Source organism: Magnolia sinica, chromosome 5 (assembly GCF_029962835.1).
Source record: "Magnolia sinica isolate HGM2019 chromosome 5, MsV1, whole genome shotgun sequence".
NCBI classification, from domain to species: Eukaryota; Viridiplantae; Streptophyta; class Magnoliopsida; order Magnoliales; family Magnoliaceae; genus Magnolia; species Magnolia sinica.
This window is the reverse complement of record NC_080577.1, coordinates 64235846-64262958: the sequence shown is the minus strand read 5'-3', so window position 1 is coordinate 64262958 and position 27113 is coordinate 64235846. Positions and strand designations below refer to the sequence as shown.

The window sequence follows — 27113 nt, the reverse complement described above, 5'->3', positions numbered from 1 at the left end:
GGGCCCCTTACACCACCATTAATTATTAATGGTGTAGCAACATTTTAGCTACGGATTACAAACGTAGTAACTATAGCTACGATTTATATCTGTAGAAAAAAACTAACATGGTCTATATCCTTTGCCCCTTTTTTTGGTAGTGAAGCTGAGGATGAGAATGAGGTACAGCATGCACCCCTACCTCGTACTTTATGAGATTATCTACAACCGGCGAGGGTGAGCACACCATCCTGCATGATCTTTTCAGAGAATGCAGGACATATGGATATCAAGCTGGGAATGATCCAACTCTTTCCAAAATTTCATGGACTTGAATATGAAAATCCGTATCTACACATGAAAGAGTTTGATGAGATAATAGCCACTTTATACTTTCCTTATGTGTTTGAAGACACAATCAGGCTGAAACTCTTTTCCTTGTCCTTAAAAGAAAAGGCTAAGACGTGGTTGCACTCACTATATCCATGATCGATTGGCGGATGGAACGACATGACAAGGGAATTCATTAAGAAATTTTTTCCATACCATAAAATGAACACCCTCAGAAAGTCAATCATGAACTTAACCCAAAAGGAAGATGAAACATTCTTCCAATGTTAGAAGCGATTCAAGGATCTTGTCAGTTCATGCCCACAACACGGTTTTGAAATGTGGTGCATAAAAAGTTTCTTTTACGATGGGCTGACATCTTCCATGCGCCAAATGGTCGAGACAATGTGCAATGGGGAATTCATGAGCAAAGATGTCGATGATGTGTGGGACTATTTTGACAAGCTTGCTAAAAACACACAATCATGGGACATCTCCCCAAAATCTAGAACCTCCTTTAAGCCTACTCAATCAATGAGAAGGGTGTTATGTATCTTTTAAAAGAAGAAGATGATATAAATGCTAAAGTGGCTAGTCTCACAAGCAAACTAGAGGCCATGGAACTTAAGAGGATAAGGCTAAGGAAGTTGTTTGCAGTATTTGTGCTTGCAGGATACATACAACTGAAAATTGTCCAACAATACCTATTTTTCAAGAAGTATTAAATGAGCAATCGGATGTCATGAACAATTACCAAAGACCTTTCAATGGACCCACCTCCAATACTTATAATCCTAATTAGAAAAATCATCCAAATTTCAGTTGGAGGAATGAACAAACTGCTACTCCTCAAGGAATCCCTAACCAACTCTTGAATCAACGGAAACCTCAAGAGGAACCAGTTTAAAATTCCACACAAAATCAAGAGCTTATCCAAACATTACAAGATCTTACAAAGTTTATGCAAAAGATGGATTCACGTGTTACGATTATAGAGAAGGGGATGCTTCCTGCCCAACCTCTCCCCAATCCTAAACCGCAATACAAAATAAGTGATGCAAGTTCTTCAAATCAGATGGAGCAAGCTAAGTCTATCACTACTCTTAGAAGTGGAAAGACCATTGACAAATCCATTCCGGTAAGGGCTGAAAAGCCTAAGGACCCGGAAGAAGATGAGAATGATAGACCTAGCATTGCTTCATAGCGGTTAAAATCGGAACCTCAAGGCAAGCCGATTGCTCCATTCCCTCAGTGGTTGATTGCAACAAAACTTCAATCCAACAAATAGGATATTCTAGAGGTGTTGAAACAATTGAAGGTCAACATCCCACTTCTGGATGCTATGAAACAAATTCCTTCATATGCCAAATTTTTGAAAGACTTATGCACAACCAAGAGGTGACAAAGTATTAAAAAGAAAATTTTCTTGACAAAAAAAGTCAGTGCCATCCTCAAGCAAAGTGTAGCACAAAAATATAAAATCCTAGTGGCCTAACTATTACTTGTATAATTGGGAATCACCAAATTGAGAACGCACTTCTTAACTTGGGGGCGAGCGTAAATCTGATTCGTTACTCTGTCTACGGACAACTTGGTCTAGGTGAATTAAAACCCACTCGGACCACATTACAACTTACAGATGCTCAGTTCGTGTACTGAGGGCAATGATTGAGGATGTGTTGGTCTGGGTTAATAAATTCTACTATCTAGTAGATTTTATCATCCTGCCCATTGTAGATATGAGCACTCAAATCCCTGTCATACTTAGACACCCATTCCTTGCTACATCCAATGCTATTATCAATTGTAGGATTGGGGTTATGAATTTGTCTTTTAGAAATATGATGTTGGAGTTCAATATCTTCTTTAACATGACCAGACAGGTAGAGGATGATGACAAGGCCCACTACATAAACATGATATACTCCTTCATGGAAGATAGAGCCCTGATGACCTTACCCTCTGACCCTTTAGAGACATGCTTGGCACACTCCGCCAATTTGGATGATGACATGATTAGGGAGATGGATTTCATACTTGATACTACACCGATACTTGAAGTTAACCAGTAGAGGCCACAATTTGAGAAATTACCTCAAACCGATATATTGCCTCTACTGTCTAGCCTCAAGGCATTGAAGCTTAACCTAAAACCTTTGCCCATTGATCTTAAATATGTCTACTTAGGTCAAGATGAGACATACCCAGTGGTGATTTTATCTTACCTTGAGAAAGAACATTAGAGTGTGCTTATTTCCACTCTCATTGAGCACAAAGGGACCCTTGGATGTTGATTGCAGACCTCAACGGAATTGATCCTTTAATTTATATTCACTACATTCATCTTAAGGATAATGCGAAGACCTCCCAACAACCACAATGTTGATTAAATCCAAACATTAAAGAAGTGGTTAAGGCCGAGGTTCTTAGGTTATCGAATGTGGGTATCATATACCCTATATCCGATAGTTAATGGGTGAGTCCGACTCAGGTGGTTCTCAAAAAGTCTGGAATCACCATCGTAGCCAATGCCGACAATGAACTCGTGCCAACTAGAGTTACCACTGGTTGGAGAGTGTGCATTGACTACGGGAAGTTGAATACCATCACTAGGAAGGACCACTTCCTGTTGCCCTTCATCGATCAAATCTTGAAAAGTCTAGCTAGTCACTCTTACTATTGCTTCCTTGATGGGTATTCGGGCTATAAATAGATAGAGATAGCCCCTGAAGATGAAGAGATAACTAAATTCACATGCCCCTATGGCACTTTTGCTTACCAAAGGATGCTATTCAGGCTGTGCAATGCCCCCACCACTTTTCAACGATGCATGTTGGGTATTTTTTCTGACATGCTGAGGCAATATTTAGAGCTCTTCTTGGACGATTTCTCTGTCTTTGGTCTATCCTTATATGAATGTTTGAAAAATCTAAAAAATGTGCTAAAGCGATGAGAGGAAAAGAATTTGGTACTAAATTGGGAGAAGTGGCATTTCATAATTCGTAAGGAAATTGTTCTTAGACATATCATCTTGTCCAAGGGAATTAAGGTGGATAAGGATAAAATTAATCTTATCTTTAACCTACCTCCACCCAAGAGCATAGGAGAAGTGTGATCATTCTTAGGACATGCCGAATTTTATAGAAGATTCATAAAGGACTTTAGTCATCTTTCTCGTCCTTTATGCAATCTACTTCAAAAGGATGTACCATACAAGTGGACTGAGCAATGCTAGGAAGCTTTCACTAAGCTCAAGTGCATGTTAACAACCTTACCTATAATGCAACCACCCGATTGGAGCATCCCTTTTGAAATTATGTGCAATGCGTCTGATTATGCTATTGAAGCGATGTTAGGTCAGAGAATAGAGAAGAAGCCCTAAGTGATTTATTATGCAAGTAGAACTCTAAATCCTGCCCAAGTTAATTACTCTATTACGGAGAAGGAACTCTTAGCCGTAGTGTTCACTTTGGAAAATTTTAGGTCCTACTTAATTGGATCCAAGATCATCATCTACACGGATCATACGGCGCTGAAGTATCTTCTTTCTAAGAATGATGTTAAGACCTGCTTGATAAGATGGATCCTTCTACCTCAGGAATTTGATTTAGAAATAAAAGACAAAAAGGGAGTAGAAAATGTAGTGGTGACCACCTTTTAATGCTTGATCTTCCTAATCCCCTTGAGATGACACCCATTAATGACATGTTTTCTGATGACCAACTGTTTAAACTCTCCTAACTGCCTTGGTTTGCTGATATTGCAAATTATCTTTCTACAGGTTTCACACCGACTCATTGGATTGCGCGAGATAAGAAAAAAATTCTTCACCGAGGTACGTAAGTTCTTCTAGGACAACCCATATTTATTCAAATATTGCCCAGACCAAATTCTAAGGGGATGTGTGCCAGACAATGAACACCAAAGTGTCATGTCCTTCTGTCACTCTCAAGTCTTTAATGGTCACTTTTCTGCTAAAAAGACCACAACCAAAACCCTGCAGTGCGGCTTCTATTGGCCCACTATGTTTAAGGACACTCATGAGTTCTGCAAAGCTTGTGAGCATTGTTAGAAATTGGGGGCATTGTCTGGTCAAAATATGATCCCTCTGAATCCCATACTGATCATTGAAGAATTTGACTGCTGGGGCATTGATTTCATGGGGCTGTTCCTCTAATCCTTTAGAAATTTATACATTTTACTAGCAGTAGACTATATCACTAAATGGGTTGAAGTGATCCCGTGCTGGAACAATGAACATCAAATGGTCATTAGATTCTTAAAAGAAAGCATTCTTTCACGGTGCAAAACACCTCGGGCTGTCATTAGTGATGGAGGTTCACACTTCTATAATAGGCCATTTGAAAGCTTAATGAAGAAATATGGCATCTCTCATAAGGTGAGTGTTGAGTGTGAAATATTACATATTTTCCTCTATTTATACCTTGGTTTTATAAACATGACAGTGCTTAATCGATTTAATTATACATGTTTTCATGTGGAAGGTTATTTCGAGAGCTTAAAGGTGAAATTGATGCCAAAAGGAAGATTTATGCTCACAAGATTACTAAATGAAGATTTGAGGATTTGGAAGTTAGTAATATAGAATTCACATGCCAAAGATTCAAGAAAACCAAGTGAGGAATGAGGAGAATAAAAGATTTGAAGTGAAGAAAAGGAATCGTGAAATTGTCCTGAAAACAAACATATTCCTGAAGTTGCCCTGAAAAAGCATATTGTGAACTCGAGTATATTTTTGAAAACTACGTAGAGTGCTAAATTTGAGGTAGTTTAAACTCCTAGCATATTTTGAGAAACTGTGCAAAGTGCGTAAATTTGAGGCATTTTTTATATTTTTCCAACTCGGTGCAAAAGTTGGAGTCCTACATCTATAAATAGGACTCCTTAGGATGCTCCAAAGCATCTTCTAGGGTTTGGAAAGGTCTCAAGGAGTATACACAAGGGTGCAGAAGCCATCAAAGAGTTTTTCTTCTTCCCTAGTTTATTTTTCATGCTTTATTTAAGAGATTTTGTTTCAATCATGTCTATAGTTGGGTAAACCTCTTGGCTAGGGCTAAGAGGTGAAGCTTGTAGCGTGTTTGGATGTTTATTTTGCTTTGATTCTTATTATTATTGAACTTCATTTATTTTTAGTTTAATATTAAGGGAATATTTTCAGTTTTCTATAATTTATTGTGACTCAAATTACAATAGATGTTGTGATAGCTTCGGATATCTTCTTTTCCTGTTTTGAGATAGTGAGATTAGTAAATCCTGTTGTTCACAATCGTCTCATGGGCATGGTAAGGTGATGGAATCCCTTCCAATCATCATAATTTTCCTCCATTGAGAATTAGGTCAATGAAAAGTTCAGATTTGATTTAAATTGCTTTATCTTCCAATTGGATAGGATATGACTCGTATTCTAATTGTGTTCCTTGAATCAAGTAAGGTAGCATATTGATAGCAACAAGTGGATCCTTAACACCCTAGTTCACACCTTTAATTGAAAGTTTAAACATTATTCACAATTATTCTCTTTTATTCCTAAATTCAGATTTAGATCTTCTTATAGTTCTAGTTCTATTTATTTTCAGAATACGTACAAGTTTAGTCCCAATGGATTCGACCTCAGTCTTAACGAGTTATTACTAGATCACAGCCCTACACTTGGGGTTGTGAACAAGTTTTTGGCATCATTACCGAGGGCTATGGATACATTTTTCTGAAATTAATTGGTATTAGAATTAGGTTAAGATTAAGGTTAACTTTTCGCTTTTTTTTAGGTTATAATTTTTTTTCTGAATTTTTTTTTGAAACTAACGTTGTTTTCTGTTTTGTAGGATCTTAACATAGCAACTCCAATCTGGTAACATCTTTCCAATTCTCTCTTTCTTTTCTAGATTTCTTATTTACTTTAGTTTTCTTTCTTCTAAGTTTTAGTTGTTTAGTGCCTGAGGGCTATGCGTGTTTCATGCCCAAGTGGGTTCATGAAAACACTCAAGTCTCTTGAGTGAAGAAGGTTACCAGATTGAAGTAATGGCTGCAAATCAACCTCAACCACCAGTTAAGGAAGTTCAAGATAAAAATGAGGTGTATAATGCACCCCTGCCTCATACTCTATGAGATTATTTACAACCGGCAGGGGTGAGTACACCTTCCTGCATGATATTTCCATTGAATGGAGGACTGTGGGTATTAAATCAGGGGTAATTCAACTCCTCCCTAAGTTTCATGGACTAGAATCTGAAAGTCCATACTTGCATATGAAAGAGTTCGATGAAATCATATCTACATTAAACTTCCTAAACGTGTTTGAGGACACGGTTAGGCTGAAATTGTTTCCTTTCTCTTTAAAAGGAAAGGCTAAGTCGTGGTTACATTCCTTAAGATCAAGGTCCATTGGCACGTGGGCTGAGATGACAAGGGAGTTCCTTAAAAAGTTCTTTTCCTATCATAAAACAAATACCTTAAGGAAAGCAATTATGAATTTTGAGCAAAAAGAAGATGAGACCTTCTTCTAATGTTGGGAGTGAATTAAGGATCTCATAAATTCATGTCCACAACATAACTACGAAACATGGCGTATAATAAACTTTTTATATGAGGGATTGACCTCACCCATGTGCCAATTTATGGAGACGATGTGTAATGGGGAATTCATGAATATGGAAGTCGATGATGCGTGGGATTATTTTGATGAACTTGTTGAAAATGCTCAATTATGGGATACCTCTTCAAGAATTACCATCTAAGCCTACTCAATAAAATGAAATGGGAGTAATTTATGCTCTAAAAGAGGAAGATGATATAAATACACGAGTGGTCAAACTCACAAGAAAAGTCGAGGCCATGAACTTAAGAAGGTAGAACCCAAAAAGACTGCAGAAGTTGTTTATGGTATTTGTGCTCATAACATACATACAACTGAGAATTGCCCAACAATTCTTACTTTTCAAGAGATATTAAGTGAGCAATCAAATGCTGCAAACAACTACCAAAAACCTTTCAGTGGACGCACCTCAAATACATATAACTTAAGTTGGAGGAACCATCCAAACTTCAGTGAGAGGAATGGACAAACGATTCCTCCTCAAAGGATCCTTAACTAATTTCTGAACCAAAGGAAACCTCAAGAGAATCCGGTCTTAAACTATATACAAAACTAAGAGCTTTTTAATCAGGGTATGCTGTAAGCCTTTCAAGACCTTACAAAGGCCATACAAGGGCTTGAAACAAAAAATTCAATTGGGGAGAAAGGGATCCTTTCGGCTCAGCCTCTCTCCAACCTAAAATAGCAATATGAAATCAGTGACCTAATCTCTTCAAAACTGATGGAGCAGGCAAAGTCCATCACTGCTCTTAGGAGTGGGAAGACAATTGACAAATCTATTCCAATGAGGGCTGAAAAGCCTAAGGACCCAGAAATAGATGAGAATGATAGACCTCGCAATGCTCTACATGGGTTGGAATTAGAACCTCAAAGTAAGTCGATTGTGTCATTCCCTCAACGATTGATTGCACCAAAACCTCTCTCTAACTCTCAGGATATTCTAGAAGTGCTTAATCAAGTGAAGGTTAACATCCCTCTACTAGACGTCTTTAAACAAATCCCTTCACATGCCAAATTTCTGTAAGATTTATGTACGACTAAAAAATGACAAAACATACAAAAGAAAATATTTTTGACAGAAAAAGTGGGTGCCATCCTCAAGCAAGTTGTGTCATAAAAATACAAAGATCCAGATATCCCAACCATCACTTGTGTAATTGGGAACCACCGAATTGAGTATGCACTTCTTGACTTGGGTTGAGCATAAATCTGATCCCTTACTCGGTTTACGAACAATTGGGTTTAGGTGAATTAAAACCCAACCGGACCACACGACAACTTGTCAATCTCTTAGTTCGTGTACTGAGAGGAATGATTAAGGATGTGTTGGTCCAAGTTGATAAATTCTACTATCCAGTAGATTTTATTGTCCTCGATACTCAACCCATCATAGATGTGAGTGCTCAAATACCCATCATTCTTAATTGCTCATTCTTTACTATATCAAATGCTATCATTAATTGTAGGAATGGAATTATGAATTTATCTTTTGAAAATATAACATTAGATCTCAACCTCTTTTTCAACATGAACAAACATGATCGATTCTTTCATGAAAGATAGAGCATTCCTGACTCAATACTCTGACACTCTAGAGACGTTCTTAGCCCACTCCCCTGATTTAGATGATGAAATGATTAGGGAGATGAATGCATTGCTTAATGCTATGCCAGTACTTGAAGTTAACTGGTGAAGGCCACTATTTGAGAAATTGCCCTAAACCGATGTAGTGCCTTTACTGTCTAGCCTCAAAGTATCGAAGCTTGACGTAAAACCTTTGCTCACTAATCTTAAATATGTCTACTTAGGTCAAGATGAGACATACCAGATGGTGATTGAAAGTGCCCTGGTTTGTCAATTAGCGTGAGTGTTGAGTCGGACAGACTGCAAAGCCTCATAGGAAGATCAATTCAAGCGTCTGCTTCAACCGGGATGTGTGCAAGCTCGCCTCAGGTAAATCAATGCCTCACATCCCATGTCCCAAAACACCAGGTATATAAAACCCTTAAAACAAACTAAAATATCATAGGGTTTTTAAGTTAAGAAAACTTTTTCAAAATCAGAAAATTCTCTAAGTTTTCTTGCTTTATCAATTTTATCGATACGCTACTTGATATAATCAACATGTGTTGTCGATGTCCTCGATGCTTAAACGATATCATTAAAATGAAGACAAAATATGTCCAGCAACCACATACTCATCTGGACGGATTTATCGATGTATCGATATACATATCGATATCATCGATATATGAATCCCGGTCCATCGATGATGACTCGATAATATCGACAAACAGATCTCCGGCGCCCCTATTTTTACTTAAGAAAATCACATGTGCATCGATATATCGAATTCGTTCTCGATACCATTGATGTTCAAATCTCGATGATATCGAAAAACTCTCGATGTTATTGGTCATGGGCGCCTAAGTTCTCCAGTAATTATTTTAGGATTGTTTATCTGCGATTAAGGGGCACTCAATATAATCGATATTCAAATATCGATGATATCGGTATGGTTTCGATGGCATCGAACAGAGATAGAAACTGTCCAACAAGCTTAAATGAAAATCCTTTGAATTTATCGATGCATCGACACTCTATCGATATCATCGACATTCAAATTTCGATGATCTTGAAGGTCCCTTGATCATTCTTGTAAACTTAAAATATTTCATAGCAAGTTTCTCTCATTTTCAAGTGTCGATTAATCGATCCTCTCATCGATGATATCGGAGTTCAAAATCTGATGACATTGATACGTGTTTCGATTCCCTCGACTAGCTAGCAAAAGGTTCTAAAAGTGTATGACATTTGAGTTTGTGTCATGGAGTGACCAGTCGATGCAATCGAGAGTATACGCTCGATGATATCGACCCCGCTCAATGATATCGAACTTTATCATAAATGTGACTGTTTTATATCCATTGAAACCTTTTGCTTATATAAAGAGGGCTTGTCTATTGTTGATGGTAGAGAAAGAAGAGAGTGCTTTTGAGTGTTTTACCTTAGATCATATACCCAAAGCCCTTTCTCTCAAGAAAATTCATCCTCCAATCCACCTTCATCAATAGATATTCAATAGAGCGGATTGGGGAATGAACTTCTGCATTCAAGGATCCTCCAGCTACTACCTTAGTGGCAAATCATTAAGCTAGGATGCCTTGAATGCATAGATGATTCCTAAATGATTGGAATCACTCTATCTTCCTAATAGGAAAATATTTAGAGAGTAGGATTCCATCATAACCTTGACCTAACCCATCGCCATGTATTGGTATATCATTTGAGTTATAGATCAAGGAAGTAGAAGACTCTTCATCAATAAAGGACGAGATCTTCCTCAACGAGTTGAATAGGACTCATCCACTTATCTGTAAGTAACTAGAGTCCAAAGGACCCTTTGATCATTCCTCTGTAGGATTGGGTCTAAGGTGTTTCTCACCCTTGTAAGCCCTCGTAGGAGGCCTCTGGTAAGAGTGTACGTGGTGGGTGCATTGTGTGGACCCTTGCTCTGTGGAGAGCATAAACGTTCGATTGAAGGTGAACCTATCTAAAACCTTAGGTTAGAGGTGAATCATGTCAAACCTCAGTTAAGGTCTTATGAAAGATCCTTGGCCAGTATGCCTAAAAGTGGGTGCGTTGTGTTGACCCTTGCTCGTGAGAGCATAAACAGTCAGCCTCAGTGTAGGTTATAAAGGTTGAAGGTGAACCTGATTTAAAACCTTAGGTTTGAGGTGAACCGCTGTGAAACCTTCTTAGTGAAATCCGGTACACTCAAGGGTTGAGTTCGTTACCGGGAGTGGAGTAGACAAGTAGTCGAACCACTATAAAAATGACTGTATTTGAGATTGTTATTCTTTTGATTGTGTGATTTACTTTAATACTTTCATATCTGAGATCACACCTCACACACATACACAGTTATATCTATCATAAATTAGTCTGCATATTGTTCATTTCTTAAATAGTTTGTGATTGGATCCTCTACCGGGCTTGAAAGCCAATAGAGTTACTTTTGAGTAATCTTAATAAGTACAATCTGTTAGGATTAGTGTAATAGGATTTTTGAATAAATCATAAAAACTTTAAAAAGTCCTATCCACCCCCCTCTAGGACATACTGGCATATTCCTACTTCAACTAAAGTGGTCTTTACCACAAATTTTAATTGGTATCAGTGCGGGTCTCTCTTGAAGGGCTTCACCACCCAGAGAGTGATCTTGACTGAAGTTGAGAATATGGCCAAAGGAGAGGGCTCATCGGTCACTAGACCTCCAATGTTTAATGGATCAAATTATGCATACTGGAAGGCTAGGATGCACTACTTTCTAAGATCTTTGGATCATGATGTTTGGGATATAGTTGAAAGTGGATATATGCCACCATCTGAACAAGTTGTACTTGACAGTGGCACAACCATCACAAAACCAAAACCAAAAGAAAAGTGGATGACGTTCGATAAAGAAAAACAGACTGCTGAAGCTAAAGCTATGAAGCCATCTACTATGTCGTGTCCCAAGATATATTCAATCAAATAAGTATGTGTGGGACATCCAAAGAAGCATGAGATCTATTGAAAACAACCCATGAAGGCACAAGCACTATGAAGAGATCTAAACTACAACTCCTAACTTCACAGTTCAAAAGTCTCATAATGGAAGAGCATGAGACCTTTATGGAGTTTTTCACTAAGTTGAATATCATTTACAACTCCATGGGTGGTTTGGGGGAAAAAGTTTTGTTCCCTAAAATCTGTAGGAAAATACTGAGATCACTACCAGAGTGGTTTAATCCCAAAGTAACAACCATTGAAGAGTGTAGGAATATTGATGAAATGAAAGTAGAAAAACTGGTAGGTTCCCTACAAACTTTTGAACTACACTTTAAACAAACTAAAAAATCCAAAAATACTGTCTTAAAAACTTTAAAGAAAACAACAAATGAGGATAGTGGAAGTGAAAAAGAAGATGAAGATGAGGAAGTGGCTCTGCTGGCATAAAGATTCAGGAAATTCTTTCAGAAGAATCGTGGACGTCCATCCAGAGGAAAGTGGGTAGACAACAAATCTTCTACAGGAAAATTTGGTAAAAAGACCAAAGAACCACAATGTTATGCTTGTCAGAAGTATTGATATCAGTTTACTGAATGCCCAAACAGAAAAACTAAGGGCAAAGCAATGGCTGCCACATGGGATGATATAGAAGAGTCAAACTTAGAATCTAGTGACTTAAAGAGTGATGGAGACTAGAAATCCTTGAATATTCTTATGTTCTCCACTACTGTAATGACCCTGAAAATTTTGTGCCAAGACCCGAGTACTACCTCTATTCTTTCCTTAGTAGCTTTTTGGGGTAATTAGCACTATACTCGATTGCTTGTGAAATTTGCATCACTCACTTTAAATTTGATCTGCATGACTCAAAACTCGTAGAACAGTTAGCGCTATATTACTCTAAAATCTGGGATTCATCGCTAAGTCCAGTTGTTCTTGAAAATTTTTGGAAGTTCTGGATCAGACCTGGACCGCGCGTCGAAAGTTCGATAGCGATGATCTTAGGCTGTTGCGGTCACCATGTTGGACTAGGTCATCACCTCAAAAATTAAGTCCAGATGATGTTCTGGGTCGATTTGATTGAGTCCGGAGTGAAGAGTGTGAGAACGGTTGGAACTTAAATGAGATTTTATGAAATCTGAGTCGTGTCGCTTGCGCGATGATTTTAAGCAATCTGCCCGTTGGATTCTGACCCAATTTCACCCTCTGATCAGGGAAGGTGGCCTAGGGATGTCCTTGTGCTTGTGGACCTAATCGAGATTCGGTGACCGTTGAATTGAGTGTGGTCCGCCACGGCTGATCTGAAGATCCGGTCGGTACGAAAACTCAACTTGACCTAGATCCATGGTCAGTGAGCTTAAGTCCGACCTTTCGTGGTTATAGGCCCACCAGAAGTGCTTCATTGGATCAAGAGAGGCTTGTTTTGGTTATACCCTAAGTATACCTTGGCCCTGGGGTTATTTTTATCAATGTTAGGCCTATTTATAGACCTTAAAACCCTAGCTCTCTTTCCCATACGAATTTCCTAACCCTGCCTAAGAGAGAGAGCAAAAGAGAGAGAAAGTGAGAGAGAAGTTGGTGAATCATCTTAGATTCTTTCATGTTCTTCTTCATCCTTGAACCTTCACTTTTGAAACGTTATTCCGGCGATTCTGAGTTCTTCTTTGGGTAAGTTAACCTAACCCTAATTTGTGTTAGAGCTTAGAATAGTCTTTGTGTTGTTGTAGCTCATTTCTATTCTTGCTTTAGGTTATCTTGTCGCCGTTGACGAAGACAAATCGTCTGAAATCAGTTCGGTGTTCTTTTCTGGATTAAGATGCGGACTTTAATCGTATAGGTTATGGTTTTCAAGGCTTTCAATGCCAATGAATGGTTTATTCTTGTTATGGATTAGATTTCACATGCCAAATGATATGTTTATTTTGTGTTCCTGATATGCATGTGTTATGTTGAGGTTTGAGTATTCTATGTGTATGTATAAAGTACCGTATGCATATAAAATATGAACCTGTGATTGCCATGATTATTTGTCGTGTACTTATGCTAATGGTATGTGCGACAACTCCTTGGCAAAAGGAATTGTCCAAATGTGTGTATTTCAACATACATCATGTATGTTGTATTGTGTATTCTAAGTGTTTGTAGAAATGTCTGAATGATCTAAAGTGTGATATATCAACCTAGTATGGGCGTTGAGAAGCAATTCTCAACTCTCCCACTAGTGTGTATGATTTCCTTCATGCTAGTTACATTCCTTGTTGTTTAAGTTCAAGCATTACTTATGCTTACATTCATATTAAGTTGATATTCTTCACGTACTCATATGCTACATGGTTGAAGTTGTCGTTCCATTTCTGTTCTACATTCAATACAAATACCTGTTGTAGTGTAATGTGTTTGGGACTATGAATAGTCCAGGAAATCAGTAATCGGCCTTAAGTTCGTGGCTGAAATTGCTTTTGCCACGAAGGACGTGATTAGACGAACCTGAGTCGTATCAGAGTTGTCGGCAGTGGTTTGGCCACGCGGAGTGTTTGCGCACTCTATGTCGTTCAATTCAACGTACGCTCGTACTAGTCGAGTTCGTCAAGTAACTCGATTGTCCGATGTATGTTCACCATGTATGGATGCTACTGTTTGAATCTAGGGTACCGAACTCACCGATGAAATCCTGTTAATCATGGTACCTTAATCCGCTAAGACTCATGAGCCGGACATGATGGTATGGAACACCGTGGTCGAGCTGTCGGCCTACGCTAGGGTGATGAGCCTCCCTGTAGTGACCAGTGAGTAACCAAACTCGTGAGCCGATTATGGTGGTATGGAACACTATATTCACGTTGTCGGCCTACATTGATTGGTGACAAGCCCTTTGTAGTGACCTCGAGCATGCCTGGATACTGTATTGAGGTGACGAGCCTTAGTGTGGTAACGGAGGTATAATAGGCGTGCATTGATTGGTGACGAGCCCTTTGCAACGACCTGAAACCATATGATCGTATGAGATGCCTAGGACTGACGACCCTAGTATGAATCACTGTTTGGATGGTGATATGAGGAAGGTACCTTAGCTTCCCAATCCTGCTGTATGATAAGGACTAATAACAACTTAGTAATCATGTTCATGCACCGCATTTACATGTGCTTTGTAGACGTGGCGCACTTTGAGGCGATGTCATGCATAACGTAAGATGAAGACGCTGAGGGTGTACGCGCGAGGGCACGCATCATTTTGCATACATCCTTGCATTAACAAGAGTACTTAGGACCTGTTTAATTGTTCTGCTTTATCATTACTACTTGATTGAACTGATAACATGTTAACCTTTGCTTTATTGTTCCACTAAGTTGATCACTAACTCCCACATTCTGGGGCGGTGTTAAACACCCACCAGACTCTGTCTTAGCTGTAGATGTTGATGAAACCTCTGAGGCAGAGCAGGAGATCGAGGATGATGAGGCTACTTTCTCTTTCATACAGTTTTCAGACGGGTTCTAGTGAGCCTTGTTCTGATGCGAGGGATGCTGGGATTTCTTTTGGGATTAAATAATGTAATTTGATACTTGTAATTTTGATAGCAACACTTGTATTACGACCTGGTATGTGTATGTATTTCAGGGATTTGCACTTGTACACACATATATTTCTTTAAAGTCTTCCACTTGCTTTCTTCACTTATCCCTAAATTATATCTGCACTTTGGCTTAATCTACTCCATGTTTTATGCACTAATACAAACAACATACATCCATCATTAAATATGTTGCATAAGTGATGTTTTGGAACTTGGGAGCTGGGTTATGCTCGACCCCCGAATTTTAGGGCGTTACAACTACTCCAATCATCCCCGGTGAATCTGAGAACGAGATAGAACAGCAAGCCACTGAATCATTTCCATCAGATAATGAGGAAACTGAAAAGGAAGAAGAAGAAGAACAAAACAAGCTACAAGATGCTTACAATCAACTTTATATCCATAGCATCAAAGTGGTTAAATGACTTGGAATATCTGAGAATAAAAAGTAATTGCTGCAAAAAGATTTGGATAAAACTCTAGAAATTAATACACATCTAATAAATGATTTATAGCAATATCACTCAGATAATGATAGACTTGAGAGAATTAACTCCTTCCTTTAATACCACCCATTGACTGTGTTTGAGATTGTTATTCTTTTAATTGTGTGATTTACTTTAATACTTTCATATCTGAGATCACACCTCACACACATACACAGTCATATCCATCATAAATTAGTCTGCATATTGTTCATTTCTTAAATAGTTTGTGATTGGATCCTTTACTGGGCTTAGAAGCCAATAGAGTTACTTTTAAGTAATCCTGATAAGTACAATCTGTTAGGATTAGTATAATAAGATTTTTGAATAAATCATAAAAACTTTAAAAAGTCATATTCACCCCCTCTAGGACATACTGGCATATTCCTACTTCAACTAAAGCGGTCTTTACCGCAAATTTCAGTGATTTCTTCCCACCTTGAGAAAGAACAAGAGAGTATGCTCATTTCCACTCTCATTGGGCATAAATGAGCTCTTGGATGGTCGATTGCAGACCTCAAAGGAATCAACTCTTCAATTTGTACTCACCACATCCATCTTGAGGATAATGTGAAAACCTCCCAACAACCACAACGTCGACTCAATCCAAATATGAAAGAAGTGGTTAAGGCTGAGGTAATTAAGTTGTTGGATGTGGGAATCATATACCCTATATTTGACAGTCAATGGGTGAATTTAACTCGGGTAGTTCCCAAGAAGTCCAAAATCACCATCGTAGCCAATGCCGGTAATGAACTCATGCCAACTAGAGTTACTACTGGTTGGAGAATGTGAATTGACAACAGAAAGTTGAATACTATCACAAGGAAGGACCACTTTCCTTTGCCCTTCATTGATCGAATTTTGGAAAGGCTAGCTAGTCACTCTTACTATTGCTTTCTTAAAGGATATTTGGGCTACAATCAGATAGAGATAGCCCTTGAAGATCAAGAGAAGAAAACATTCACATGTCCCTTTGGCACCTTCGCTTACCGAAGGATGTCATTTGGACTATATAATGCCCCCGCCAATTTTTAGCGATGCATGTTGAGTATTTTTTCTGACATGGTGGGGCAATATTTAGAGGTCTTCATGGACAACTTCTTTGTCTTTGGTCAATCCTTTAGCGAGTGTTTGGAAAATCTTAAATATGTGTTGAAGCGATGCAAGGAAAAGAATTTGGTTCTAAATTGGGAGAAATGTCATTTCATGGTTCCCAAGGGAATTGTGCTTGGACACATAATTTCGTCCAAGGGAATTGAGGTAGACAAGGCAAAATTTGATCTTATCTTTAACCTACCTCCACCCAAGAGCGTACGTGACATGCGATCCTTCCTAGGACACACCGGATGCTATAGACGATTCATAAAGGACTTTAGTAATCTCTCTCGTCCTTTATGCAATCTACTTCAAAAGGATGTACCATATGAGTGGACTAAACAATACCAAGAAGCTTTCAATAAGCACAAGGGCATGTTAACTACAATACCTATCATGCAGCCACCCGATTGGAGTATCCCTTTTGAGATTATGTGCGATGCATCTGACTATGCTATTGGAGCGGTGTTAGGCCAGAGAAAAGAAAAAAAGCCCTACATTATTCACTATGCAAGTAAAACTCTAAATTCTACCCAAGTGAACTACTCTACAACGGAGAAGGAACTCTTAGTCGTAGTATTAGCTTTGGACAAATTTAGGTCTTACCTGATTGGATCTAAGATCATCGTCTACACGGACCATGCAGCACTAAAGTATCTTCTTTTTAAGATGGATGCCAAGCCCCGCTTAATAAGATGGATCCTCTTACTCCAAGAATTTGATATTGAAATACGAGACCAAAAAAGGAGTAGAAAATGTAGTGGTTGACCACCTTTCTCAACTTAACCTCCCTGATTCCCTTGAGCTGACACTGATAAATGATATGTTCCCTGATGAACAATTGTTTAAACTCTCCCAACTACCTTGGTTTGCTAACATTACAAATTATCTTGCTACAAGTTTCACGCCAACATATTGGACTGCACGAAATAAGAAAAAAATCTTCGCCAAGGTATGTAAGTTTTTCTGGGATAATCCTTATTTATTTAAATATTACCCAAACTAAATTCTACGAAAATTTTTGTCAGACAATGAACATCAGAGTACCCAGACCAAAATTCTTTGCCAAGGTATGTAAGTGGCCTGTGGTGGTCACTTTTCTGCTAAAAAGACCACGGCCAAAATTCTACAGTGCAGCTTTTACTGGCCCGTGATGTTCAAAGATAATCATGATTTTTATAAAGTTCGTGAGCATTGTCAGAAATTGGGAGGGTTGTCCCGTCAAACTATGATGCCTTTAAACCCCATTCTTATCATTGAAGCATTTGATTGTTGGGGCATCAATTTCATGGGACCGTTCCCCCAATCCTTTAGGAATATTTACATTTTATTAGCGGTAGATTATGTCAATAAGTGGGTCGAAGCGATCCCGTACCGGAATAATGATCATAAAACAGTCATTCGGTTCTTAAAAGAAAATATCCTTTCCCAGTTCGGAATGCCTCGAGCCATCATTAATGATGGAGGTTCACACTTTTGTAATAGGCCATTTGAGAACTTAATGAAGAAATATGACATCTCTCATAAAGTGAGGACTTCATACCACCCACAGACAAGTGGGCAAGCCGAGATTTCCAATAGGAAAATTAAATAAATTCTAGAAAAAATGGTTAACCCTGACCATAAGGATTGGTCGATTCGCTTGACTGATGCCTTATGGGCTTACCATAAAGCTTTTAAGACCCCTATTGAAATGTCTCCCTTTAGACTCGTCTATGGGAAAGCTTGCTACCTACCTGCGGAGTTGGACCATAGAGCCTACTGGGCCATCAAAATTTAAACTTTAATTTGGACAACGCTGGCTCGCTGTGCAAACTTTAATTGAATGAAGTTGAAGAAATCCAGAATGACGCTTATGAGAACTCGAGAAGTTACAAGGATAGGATGAAGGTATTTCATGACAGGAACATCCTTTGGAAATCATTCATAACCAGTTAAAAAGTCCTTCTGTACAATTCTCAGTTACATCTTTTTCCAGGTAAACTTCAATCTCGTTGGACCGGTCCCTTCATTATTACTAATGTCATCCTCATGGGGCCGTCGAGATAAAGAATTCGATGAATGGAAATATTTTCAAAGTGAATGGACATCGTCTCAAGCCATTTGTTGAGAAGTTTGATTCAGAGGACATGTCCATGCCTCTGACTGATCTAGTGTACCAGGATAAACCTCCTAGTTTGACACAAGTGTATTTAGGTTTATTGCTTTCATAGGATTTAGGATTAGGATAGTTTGATTTTAGTTTGTTTAGTCTTCATGCTAACCCATTTACATGTTAAGAACTTTGAAAAAGCTTCAATTCTCCTTCTTCAGGTATTATCTTCCCATCACTTCCCATTTCTTTTCATTATCTCACGTGCATTGCATGCTCATATCTTTTACATTAAGGACAATGTAGGTTTTAGTTTGGGGGTTGTGGATTAATTAAACTAATCAGTGTTTTCTTAGTTTTGAGCAAAAATTGTGAAAATTTTCAATTTTTGAAGCTAAAAACATGTTTGGGGAATGATAATTTGTGAAATTAAGAATGCTTTGAGTATGATGATAAGATGGAGATTGAACTTTGACTTGTTGGAGTTTGATCAACCGAGTAGACTATCGTCTAAATTCTTGCATTTAATTGATTAAGAGGAAGTTTGAATATTATGTTAATCTAAGTCACAAGACACATTCAATTTACTTTCTGTGAATAGTACTAGAATTTCTTATTGTTAGTATGTATATCATTGAATGATATTAAGAATTAAGTCTAGAGAATTTTATCCACCTTAAAAGATCAAAAGAACAAGTTAAAAAACAAAGAAATCGACAAAAAGGTCATGTATGATGAAAAGACTGAAAAGGAATGAAAAGTATGAAAATAATGAATAAATAAAAGGGACCGCTGATATAAAATCAAAAACTAGAAAAATAAGGAAAATGTGATAAGTTCGGAATCAGTATTTGATTATTCAATCAAACTTGAGGTGATGAGCATGGTTAACAATATAAAATAGTAGTATGTTATGGACAGTAAATAGAATTCACTAAGCACATTGGAAAATTTTATATATGAACTTACGTTCTTAAATGATTAATAAAGAAACTTTTTGATTAATTGCTTGTGTGATACAGCTCTAAGTTTTCAAAATTGCACTCTCGCTTCTTTAGATTGTACTCCTTCATACTTGAATGCACAAAAGATTATTTTTTGAAAGTGATTTGAACATTGAAGATTGAAGATCACTTCACGTATGTTTTGCTCGGAATTAGCAAAATACTGGTCGAGGTGTGTGTTAAGTGTGAAATATTGCATATTTTCTCCTATTTATACTTTGGTTTTATAAACATGATAGTACTTAATTGATTTAATTATGCATGTTTTCATGTGCGAGGTGATTTCGAGAGCTTAAAGGTGAAATTGATGCCAAAAAGAAGATTTATACTCAAAAGATTACTAAATGAAAATTTGGGGATTTGGAAGTCATTAATGAAGAATTCACATGCCAAAGATCTAAGAAAATCAAGTGAGGAATGAAGAGAATCAAAGATTTAAAGTGAAAAAAAGGAATCGTGAAATTGTCCTGAAAACAAACATATTTCTGAAGTTGTCCTGAAAAAACATATTCTGAAACTCCAAGTATAATTTCAAAAACTATGCAGAGTGCTAAATTTGAGGTGGTCTAAACTCTGAACATATTTTGGAAAACTGCACAGATTGCATAAATTTAAAGCAGTCTCTAGATTTTTCCAACTTAGTGCGAAAGTTGGAGTTCCACAACTATAAATAGGACTCCCTAAGATGCTCAAAAGCATCTTCTAGGGTTTGGAAAGGTCTCAAGGAGAATATACAAGGGTGCAGAAGCCGTCAAAGAGTTTTTCTTCTTCCCTAGTTTATTTTTATGCTTTATTTAAGAGATTTTGTTTCAATCATGTCTATGGTTGGGTAAACCTCTTAGATAGGGCTAAGAGGTGAAGCTTGTAGCATGTTTGGATGTTTATTTTGCTTTGATTCTTGTTCTTATTGAACTTCATTTATTTCTAGTTTAATATTAAGGAAATATTTTTAATTTTCTATGATTTATTGTGACTCAAATTACAATAGATGTTGTGATAGCTTTGAATATCTTCTTTTCCTGTTTTGAGATAGTGAAATTGGTAAATCCTATTGCTCACCATCGTCTCCTAGGCATGGTAGGGTGATGGAATCCCTTCCGATAATCACAATTCTCCTCCATTGAGAATTAAGTCAATAAAAAGTTCATATGTGATTTAAATTGCTTTATCTAACTGGATAGGATAGGACTCCAATTCTAATTGTGTTCCTTGAATCAAGTTAGGTAGTGTCTTGATAGTTACAAGTGGATCCTTGATACCCTAGTTCTCACCTATAGTTGTTAGTTTAAACATTATTCACAATTACTCTCTTTTATTCTAAAACTCAAATTTAGATCTTCTTCTAGTTCTAGTTCTAGTTCTAGTTCTTTTCAGAATACGTATTAGTTTAGTCCCTGTGGATTCGACTTCGGTCTTGACGAGTTATTACTACATTGCGACCCAACACTTGGGGTGGTGAACAATGAGCACTCCATACCACCCACAGATAAGTGGGCAAGTTGAGATTTTCAAAAGGGAAATTAAACACATGCTGGATAAAACAGTTAACCCTGACCATAAGGGTTGGTCAGTCCGCTTGACTGATACCCTATGGGCGTACGGTACAGCCTTTAAGACCCCCATTAAAATGACTCACTTTAGACTCGTCTATGAGAAAGTGTAAGTGTTATATTGTATAAAACACACCTTTGTTTGTAAATTCTTATTTAGACAAAATAGCTTATGAAGTGGCCTGTCTAATGTGGATCAAGATGGAAAGTTCAAGACTCTACTTCAAGTCAAGTGGTGGATCAAGATAGAAAGTTCAAGACTCTACTTCAAGTGAAGTAGTGGATCAAGATGAAAAGTTCAAGACACTACTGAAGTTCAAGTCAAATGTGGATCAAGATGGAAAGTTCAAGTTCTAATAAGTTCATGGTAATTGAGTTCAAGTTCTACTAAAGTTTTAGTAGAAGATCAAGTTTCGTCTTCAACTACATGCTCTATTGAAGAATCAAGTAGAAGAGCAAGTTCCACGAAGTTCAAGCATCCAATCTACTTCAAACTTTAGTCTTTTCAAGTATAACAAACCCTAGAAAGACCTTGTGTTTAAGTTGTCTCAAAACATAACTTAAATGGGTTTCTATACTTATGTTAGGCTAAAGTTCGACTAGTCAAAGTTGTGGCTCAATTAGTCTAAGGAATTTTTGACCAATCCGAGTTTAAATTGAAGAAAATTGCATTTTTCCGTTACTTCTTCGACCAGTCGAGCAGACTGCTCGACTAGTCGAAGAGGGGCCTGTGACCAGTTGAGGGTTGCTCGACTCAAAGTCCAGCAACTGAATCAATTCAGATTTTTGGCACCCTTGACCAGTCGAAGACCATGCTCGACCAGTTGAACAGTGCCCTCGACCAGTCGAGCAGGGCCTTCAACCAGTCGAAGTTCTGTTTTATCTTATTGCGCTCAAAATTGAAAATTTGTTAGAACGGAATCCGGTTCTTAGACGAGTCGAAGCAACAACTTTTCTGCGTATAAATAGAGGTTTTCTCCCAATCTGAAAATACAATTCAAGTGCATCAAATCCATCATCAAGAGAGATAGAAGCCCCTATTATACTCAAGCTATTGCATGGTATTTATAAATTTTTAATAGCTTATTTCTTTTAATTCTTTGATCTCTTATTCTTTCAATTTTATTTTATAAAGAGAGTAAATACTCTTCTATGTAACTGAACATTGAACACTCTACTACAAGAGAAGTGGTTCTAAGGCTACATCGATTGATACATCTTCAACGGAGAAGATAAGTATATTTTGCTTTTATATTTTGGTTTTATTGAGATAGCCAGAAAATCTCATTTGTTGGTTTTTCTAAGATAGCCAGAAAATTCTCAAAGAGGGGTTTTTTTTTGTTTGTGATAGCCATTTAAAATTACAACTATATCAAGTTTTAAGGTGACCCTGAGAAAACCTTATTTATAGTGAAAGCCAATATCACGTGGATAGTGATTATTGGGACTGTAGTAGGTGTGGTTGTTTGATAACAGTTGTTGTACACACCAAACTACTATAACTCTTAGTGTTGTAGTGAATGTTTACTTTTTACATTTGTGGAGAACGTTTGTAATAGATAACTTTATTTTCTCTTACTTGGTTTGAGAACTTGATTCTTACAATCATTCGTGAAATAAGGTTGTCCTACCTGAACTTTGTTTAGGAGTTAGTTGGCTCTCTCCAAACATATGAGTTAAATTTTAAAGCTCATAAAGGTAAGTCTATTGCTCTTAAATCTTCTAAATATATTTTAAAAGAAAATTGTATTAATTCTGATTTTGAAGATACAAAAGATGATATGACATTACTATCTAGAATTTTCAAAAACAAGAAAAGATTAGATTTTCAAAGACCATCTGACAAAAGAAAAGGAAAATCTAAGTCTTGGAAATGTAAAAAGGACAGTCAATGTTTTAACTATCATGAATATGGGCACTTGGTGAAAAAATGTTATCACACCCCAAACTCAGAAACTAGGCTCACAAAATACTTGATCGCCGAATTCTGTGCCGACAGCCTCCGTAGTACCCCATTTTCGGCTCCCACACCCATACGCCAGATTCTGATCCTGGGATCCTACAAGGAGAATTTTTCAATGTACATTTATCTCGTAAGAAGCATAACCACAAGTTTACCCAAATCACAAAGGCAGCATCATCATCACATATCCACTAATATAAATTATTAAATACAATGCTGAAAGGGAAATACATATATCGAAAAATCAAAGCTCCAGAAGATGGCTGCACGCTTTAAGCTCAACGCTGCTATGACCTAACACCACCTGCAAAATATTAGAGCAATATGAAAACATGTCAGTAAATCCATAAATACCATCATCCTTATCTAGGCCATGCGATGAAAAACATAATAAGCCAATATCATATACTGAAGAAGCAATGTAGAATAGATCTGCAATGCGGAGACATGGTAAGCCAAATTCATATACTGAGGATGCAATGCAATATGCAAATCCTTATAAGTCCACAAATACTGTTAACCTCATCTAGGCCATATAAATGTAGAAACATAGTAACCTAAAATGTCATATGTTGCGGATGTAATGCAATATGCGGTGCAAATGAAATGACCAAACTAGAGTGTGAAGTCGGGATGATAGTACGTAATATTGCATGCCATGGGGTCCATCACAAGGGACTTCTATCCAAACTAGTCTCATACCTAAATTTGGATAGTCAGACTCAATGTGGTAGACTCCTGATCTCAGGTTAGTCGCACGCCCCAACCAAAATCCTGGCCATTACGAAGGTACACAATAATTAGTTGTACACTACCAACTCAAGTGGATAGTGAATGAATGAACACTACCAAAAAATCAGGCAAAGGATACAGCCTATGGTGGAATTTAGCTATGGTTTAAAGCTATAACTATATAGCTACGGGTTTAATCTGTAGCTAAAATCCGTATATCTATAACTAAATCTGATGGAAAAAGAGTCATGGGGGTCCTTTCTATTTCATTGACGCGAGCTTTTTTTTTCATTCCCTCTCTCTTAAACATCCCTCTCATGCCTCCAACTCACCCCCACGCCCTAGCCGCACCTCCACCTCTCTCTCTCTCTCTTTCTCTCTCTCTCTCTCTGAATTGGAAGAAGGTCCCCACACCCTAACCGCACCCGCCCTCTATCTCTCTCTAACTCTCTCTTTGAATTGGAAGAAGGTTCCCACACCCTAGCTGCACCTCCACGCTCTATCTCATGTCTACCATCTTTGATGCCTATAAGAAGCAAAAACGGTAGATCAAGGCCTATGCATTCCATGCGTTCGCAGACCCTAGCTGCCCAGTCGACTACTCGGGCCTGTTTCATGACAATATTCGATCGTTCCTCCAAGAATGTGCTGAGATTGAGGACTACAATGTCGAAGGGATGCCGACATGGTGCATGCTGCTCGTCAATGAGAGCAGCGGTGTCGTTGTCCCTCTCTATTTCATCGAAGAAAATGTCAAGCACTCGAGCCGACTGTTCTGCGATTTTTGTTGTTACGTCGGTAAGGAATTACTGATTTGGATTTGTCACATTTGATTAGAAATGGGATTTTCTTGAATTGGAATTTGCAAGATTTGGGTTTTGAATTGGGGATTTGGGTTAGAATAATGAATTTTGAGAATCATGATAATTCTTTTTGGCGATTCATTAACATGGCATCTGTCATTGTAACCCTAACTAGATTTCTTGTGAGAAGTGATGAATTGGCTCTGTGTTGATTTCCCCCTGCGTTTCTACCCTCAACCTGAATTGGGAATTGGACTTGTGTAGGATTCTTTCAGGCATCATGATGTAAACTAGATTGTGTTTGTTAAAAAAAAACCTTTTGGATTTGGGTGGGATTCTTTTCAGCAACGAATTTCAGTTATTGGGTGATTTTTTTCCATTTCTAACCCTGAGTCGGTTTCTTGAATTGGGGATGAGATCATGAAGAATTCCTCTTGATCCAAATTAGGTTTTGTGATTTATGTCTTTTCTGTGACAGAATCTTATTTCTTACAATTAGTCATGGATAGTTGTATAGTTGTCAAGGTATTTTCTTCATTTAAAGGTATAGGAAGCCTATGAACTCATTTTCAACTATATTCAGGCCTATTTTGTAGATCAAAACACAAGATTTGATATATATATATATATATATATATATATATATATATATATGAGATCAAAACTCATTTTCAAGGTATATTTAATACTTAATTCTACAGTTAACTCCAATAGCTACACTGTCAATCCACTATTGCCCTTCCTCAACCATCTCAAGGTAGAGTCTTTAAGAGATCTAATCGATGGCCCTGGAGTGGGCCATGTCCAAATCCAGATTTCAAGAGCTGCTTCTTTATAATCTGAACTAGAGCTGCTTGAAGTGAATTAAATATGTCTCTTAAATGTTTGTCATGGTTTATCAGTTTCAAGAAGTATTCCCACATTGAAAAGTATTTTAAGCCCATGCTAATAATATCATAGTTATAATTTGTTCAAGCAATCTATATGGTAAGTGTTGCTATTGAAAGCCTCCCTAGCCTCTAAACTGCTTCCATGCTCCCTTTATGCTTCCAGATGGAAGCTAGGAACAAAAGAAAGTATTATAGAGTCCCCAACATGTACCTGATTAAAAATGAGAAAAAGATTGCTTATTGTCTTTTATGGCTTGTTTCTTTTGAAGTAAAAAATATAAGCTCGGGAGTGCTATAAATGCATACATTTCTCAATGTCAGGTGTATCCTGTAGAAATTTATATATTTTTTTTATTTTAAATGAAGGGTCAATTTAAGGATGAGTTCGTCACTGCCGGAGGGGTCCCGCTCTTGGAGGTTTCCACTTCTGCAATTGCATGTCTGCTGGAATAATTTTTCTGGGTTCATGTCATTGAGAGGTGAGATGTGCATTCTGTGGGAGATATAGGAAAACTACTACTCATGATCTAGTTATGCTGGTACATTTCTATAATCTCTTCTGGAAATTTTGATTTTTATTTTGAATTTCTTGGTTTAAATGTCTCTACTTTTTTTGTGTGTTAAAAGAACGTATTGTTGGAAATGTGGAAAGTTAACTGCTTTCTTTTCTCTTTTGTTTGATATTCTGTTCTCGGTGAATTTTATTTTTTACCTTTTGAGATTTCTTTTGTTCTATTTTTTTCTATATTTGAAATTTGAATTGAATATGATGAATTATTTAAAGGAGGTGAATGTACCAGAAACATATGCAGATATGCCATCGATTGAAAAAGGAAAGAGGAAGAATAAAAAGAAGCAACTAGTATCTTGAATTGTAATTTTCAACCAAATCCATATCCTGTTTTGGGTTTTGTCCATTGTTGGAATTACTTGTGCTAAATCTTAGTAATTTGAATTATTTTTAGCATTTAATGGTTTTGGGAAAGAAATTAAAACAAAACTGTCTTCCTATTTTGTACATTGTAATTACTGATTTTCAAGAAATTGAAACTCCATGCAGGTTAAGAAGACTATAACAGGCTGAGACCTCTCAGCTACTGAGGCGCTGATGTCTCTCTCCTTGCTTTCTCTCTCATTAGCAAGCCTAATTTTGAGAACATAGCAAGGAAGGTGAGCTTATTTGATTGTCCTGCCGTGATTTTTTTTTAATAACAATTGTATTTTGTTTGCATTGATATTCTGCTCAAAGTAATGGTAATGATGCTATATTCTTAGGGTACACTTTTCTGATTTTCTGTCGCTTTCTTTTTCTGGATTCTGTTATTCGTATTGGTTTCTATTTGTATTTCACATGTGCTGAATTTTAATATGTTTTGTTACAGTTCTACTCCTGAGCCTGCCTCTTCCTTGTTGAACTCTTGCTTCTACTTTACTCTAACATAGCT

The 27113-nt window shown here is 37.4% G+C and overlaps 1 protein-coding gene and 2 non-coding genes across 4 annotated transcripts; 1 reads left to right on the top strand and 2 right to left on the bottom strand.

Moving 5' to 3' along the window:
• Positions 1-537: 537 nt before the first annotated feature.
• LOC131247620 (small nucleolar RNA R71) lies at positions 538-644 on the bottom strand. Its single transcript, XR_009171897.1, has one exon. It is a non-coding gene; the product is annotated as a small nucleolar RNA R71 (small nucleolar RNA).
• A 6132-nt stretch (positions 645-6776) lies between these two features.
• LOC131247580 (small nucleolar RNA R71) lies at positions 6777-6883 on the bottom strand. The gene has a single exon (XR_009171858.1). It is a non-coding gene; the product is annotated as a small nucleolar RNA R71 (small nucleolar RNA).
• A 17570-nt stretch (positions 6884-24453) lies between these two features.
• Positions 24454-26839, top strand: LOC131247327 (uncharacterized). 2 transcript variants are annotated; one of them, XR_009171640.1, is made up of 2 exons: positions 24454-24773; positions 26729-26839. XR_009171640.1 is itself a non-coding variant. In XM_058247682.1 (2 exons), the coding sequence occupies exons 1-2, from the start codon at positions 24498-24500 to the stop codon at positions 26119-26121; spliced, it is 363 nt and encodes a 120-aa protein (XP_058103665.1). In that variant the 5' UTR covers positions 24454-24497; the 3' UTR covers positions 26122-26566. The 2 variants fall into 2 exon arrangements, 1 of the variants encoding a protein (XP_058103665.1); XM_058247682.1 differs by lacking the exon at positions 26729-26839 and adding an exon at positions 26035-26566.
• Positions 26840-27113: the final 274 nt, after the last annotated feature.

Excerpts from the sequence above, each read along its gene's own strand:
- LOC131247327 (XM_058247682.1), top strand. The coding sequence starts at position 24,498 with ATGCCTATAAGAAGCAAAAACGGTAGATCAAGGCCTATGCATTCCATG. Across the intron at positions 24,774-26,034 it reads CGATTTTTGTTGTTACGTCG|GGTCAATTTAAGGATGAGTT; the intron begins GTAAGGAATTAC and ends TTTTAAATGAAG.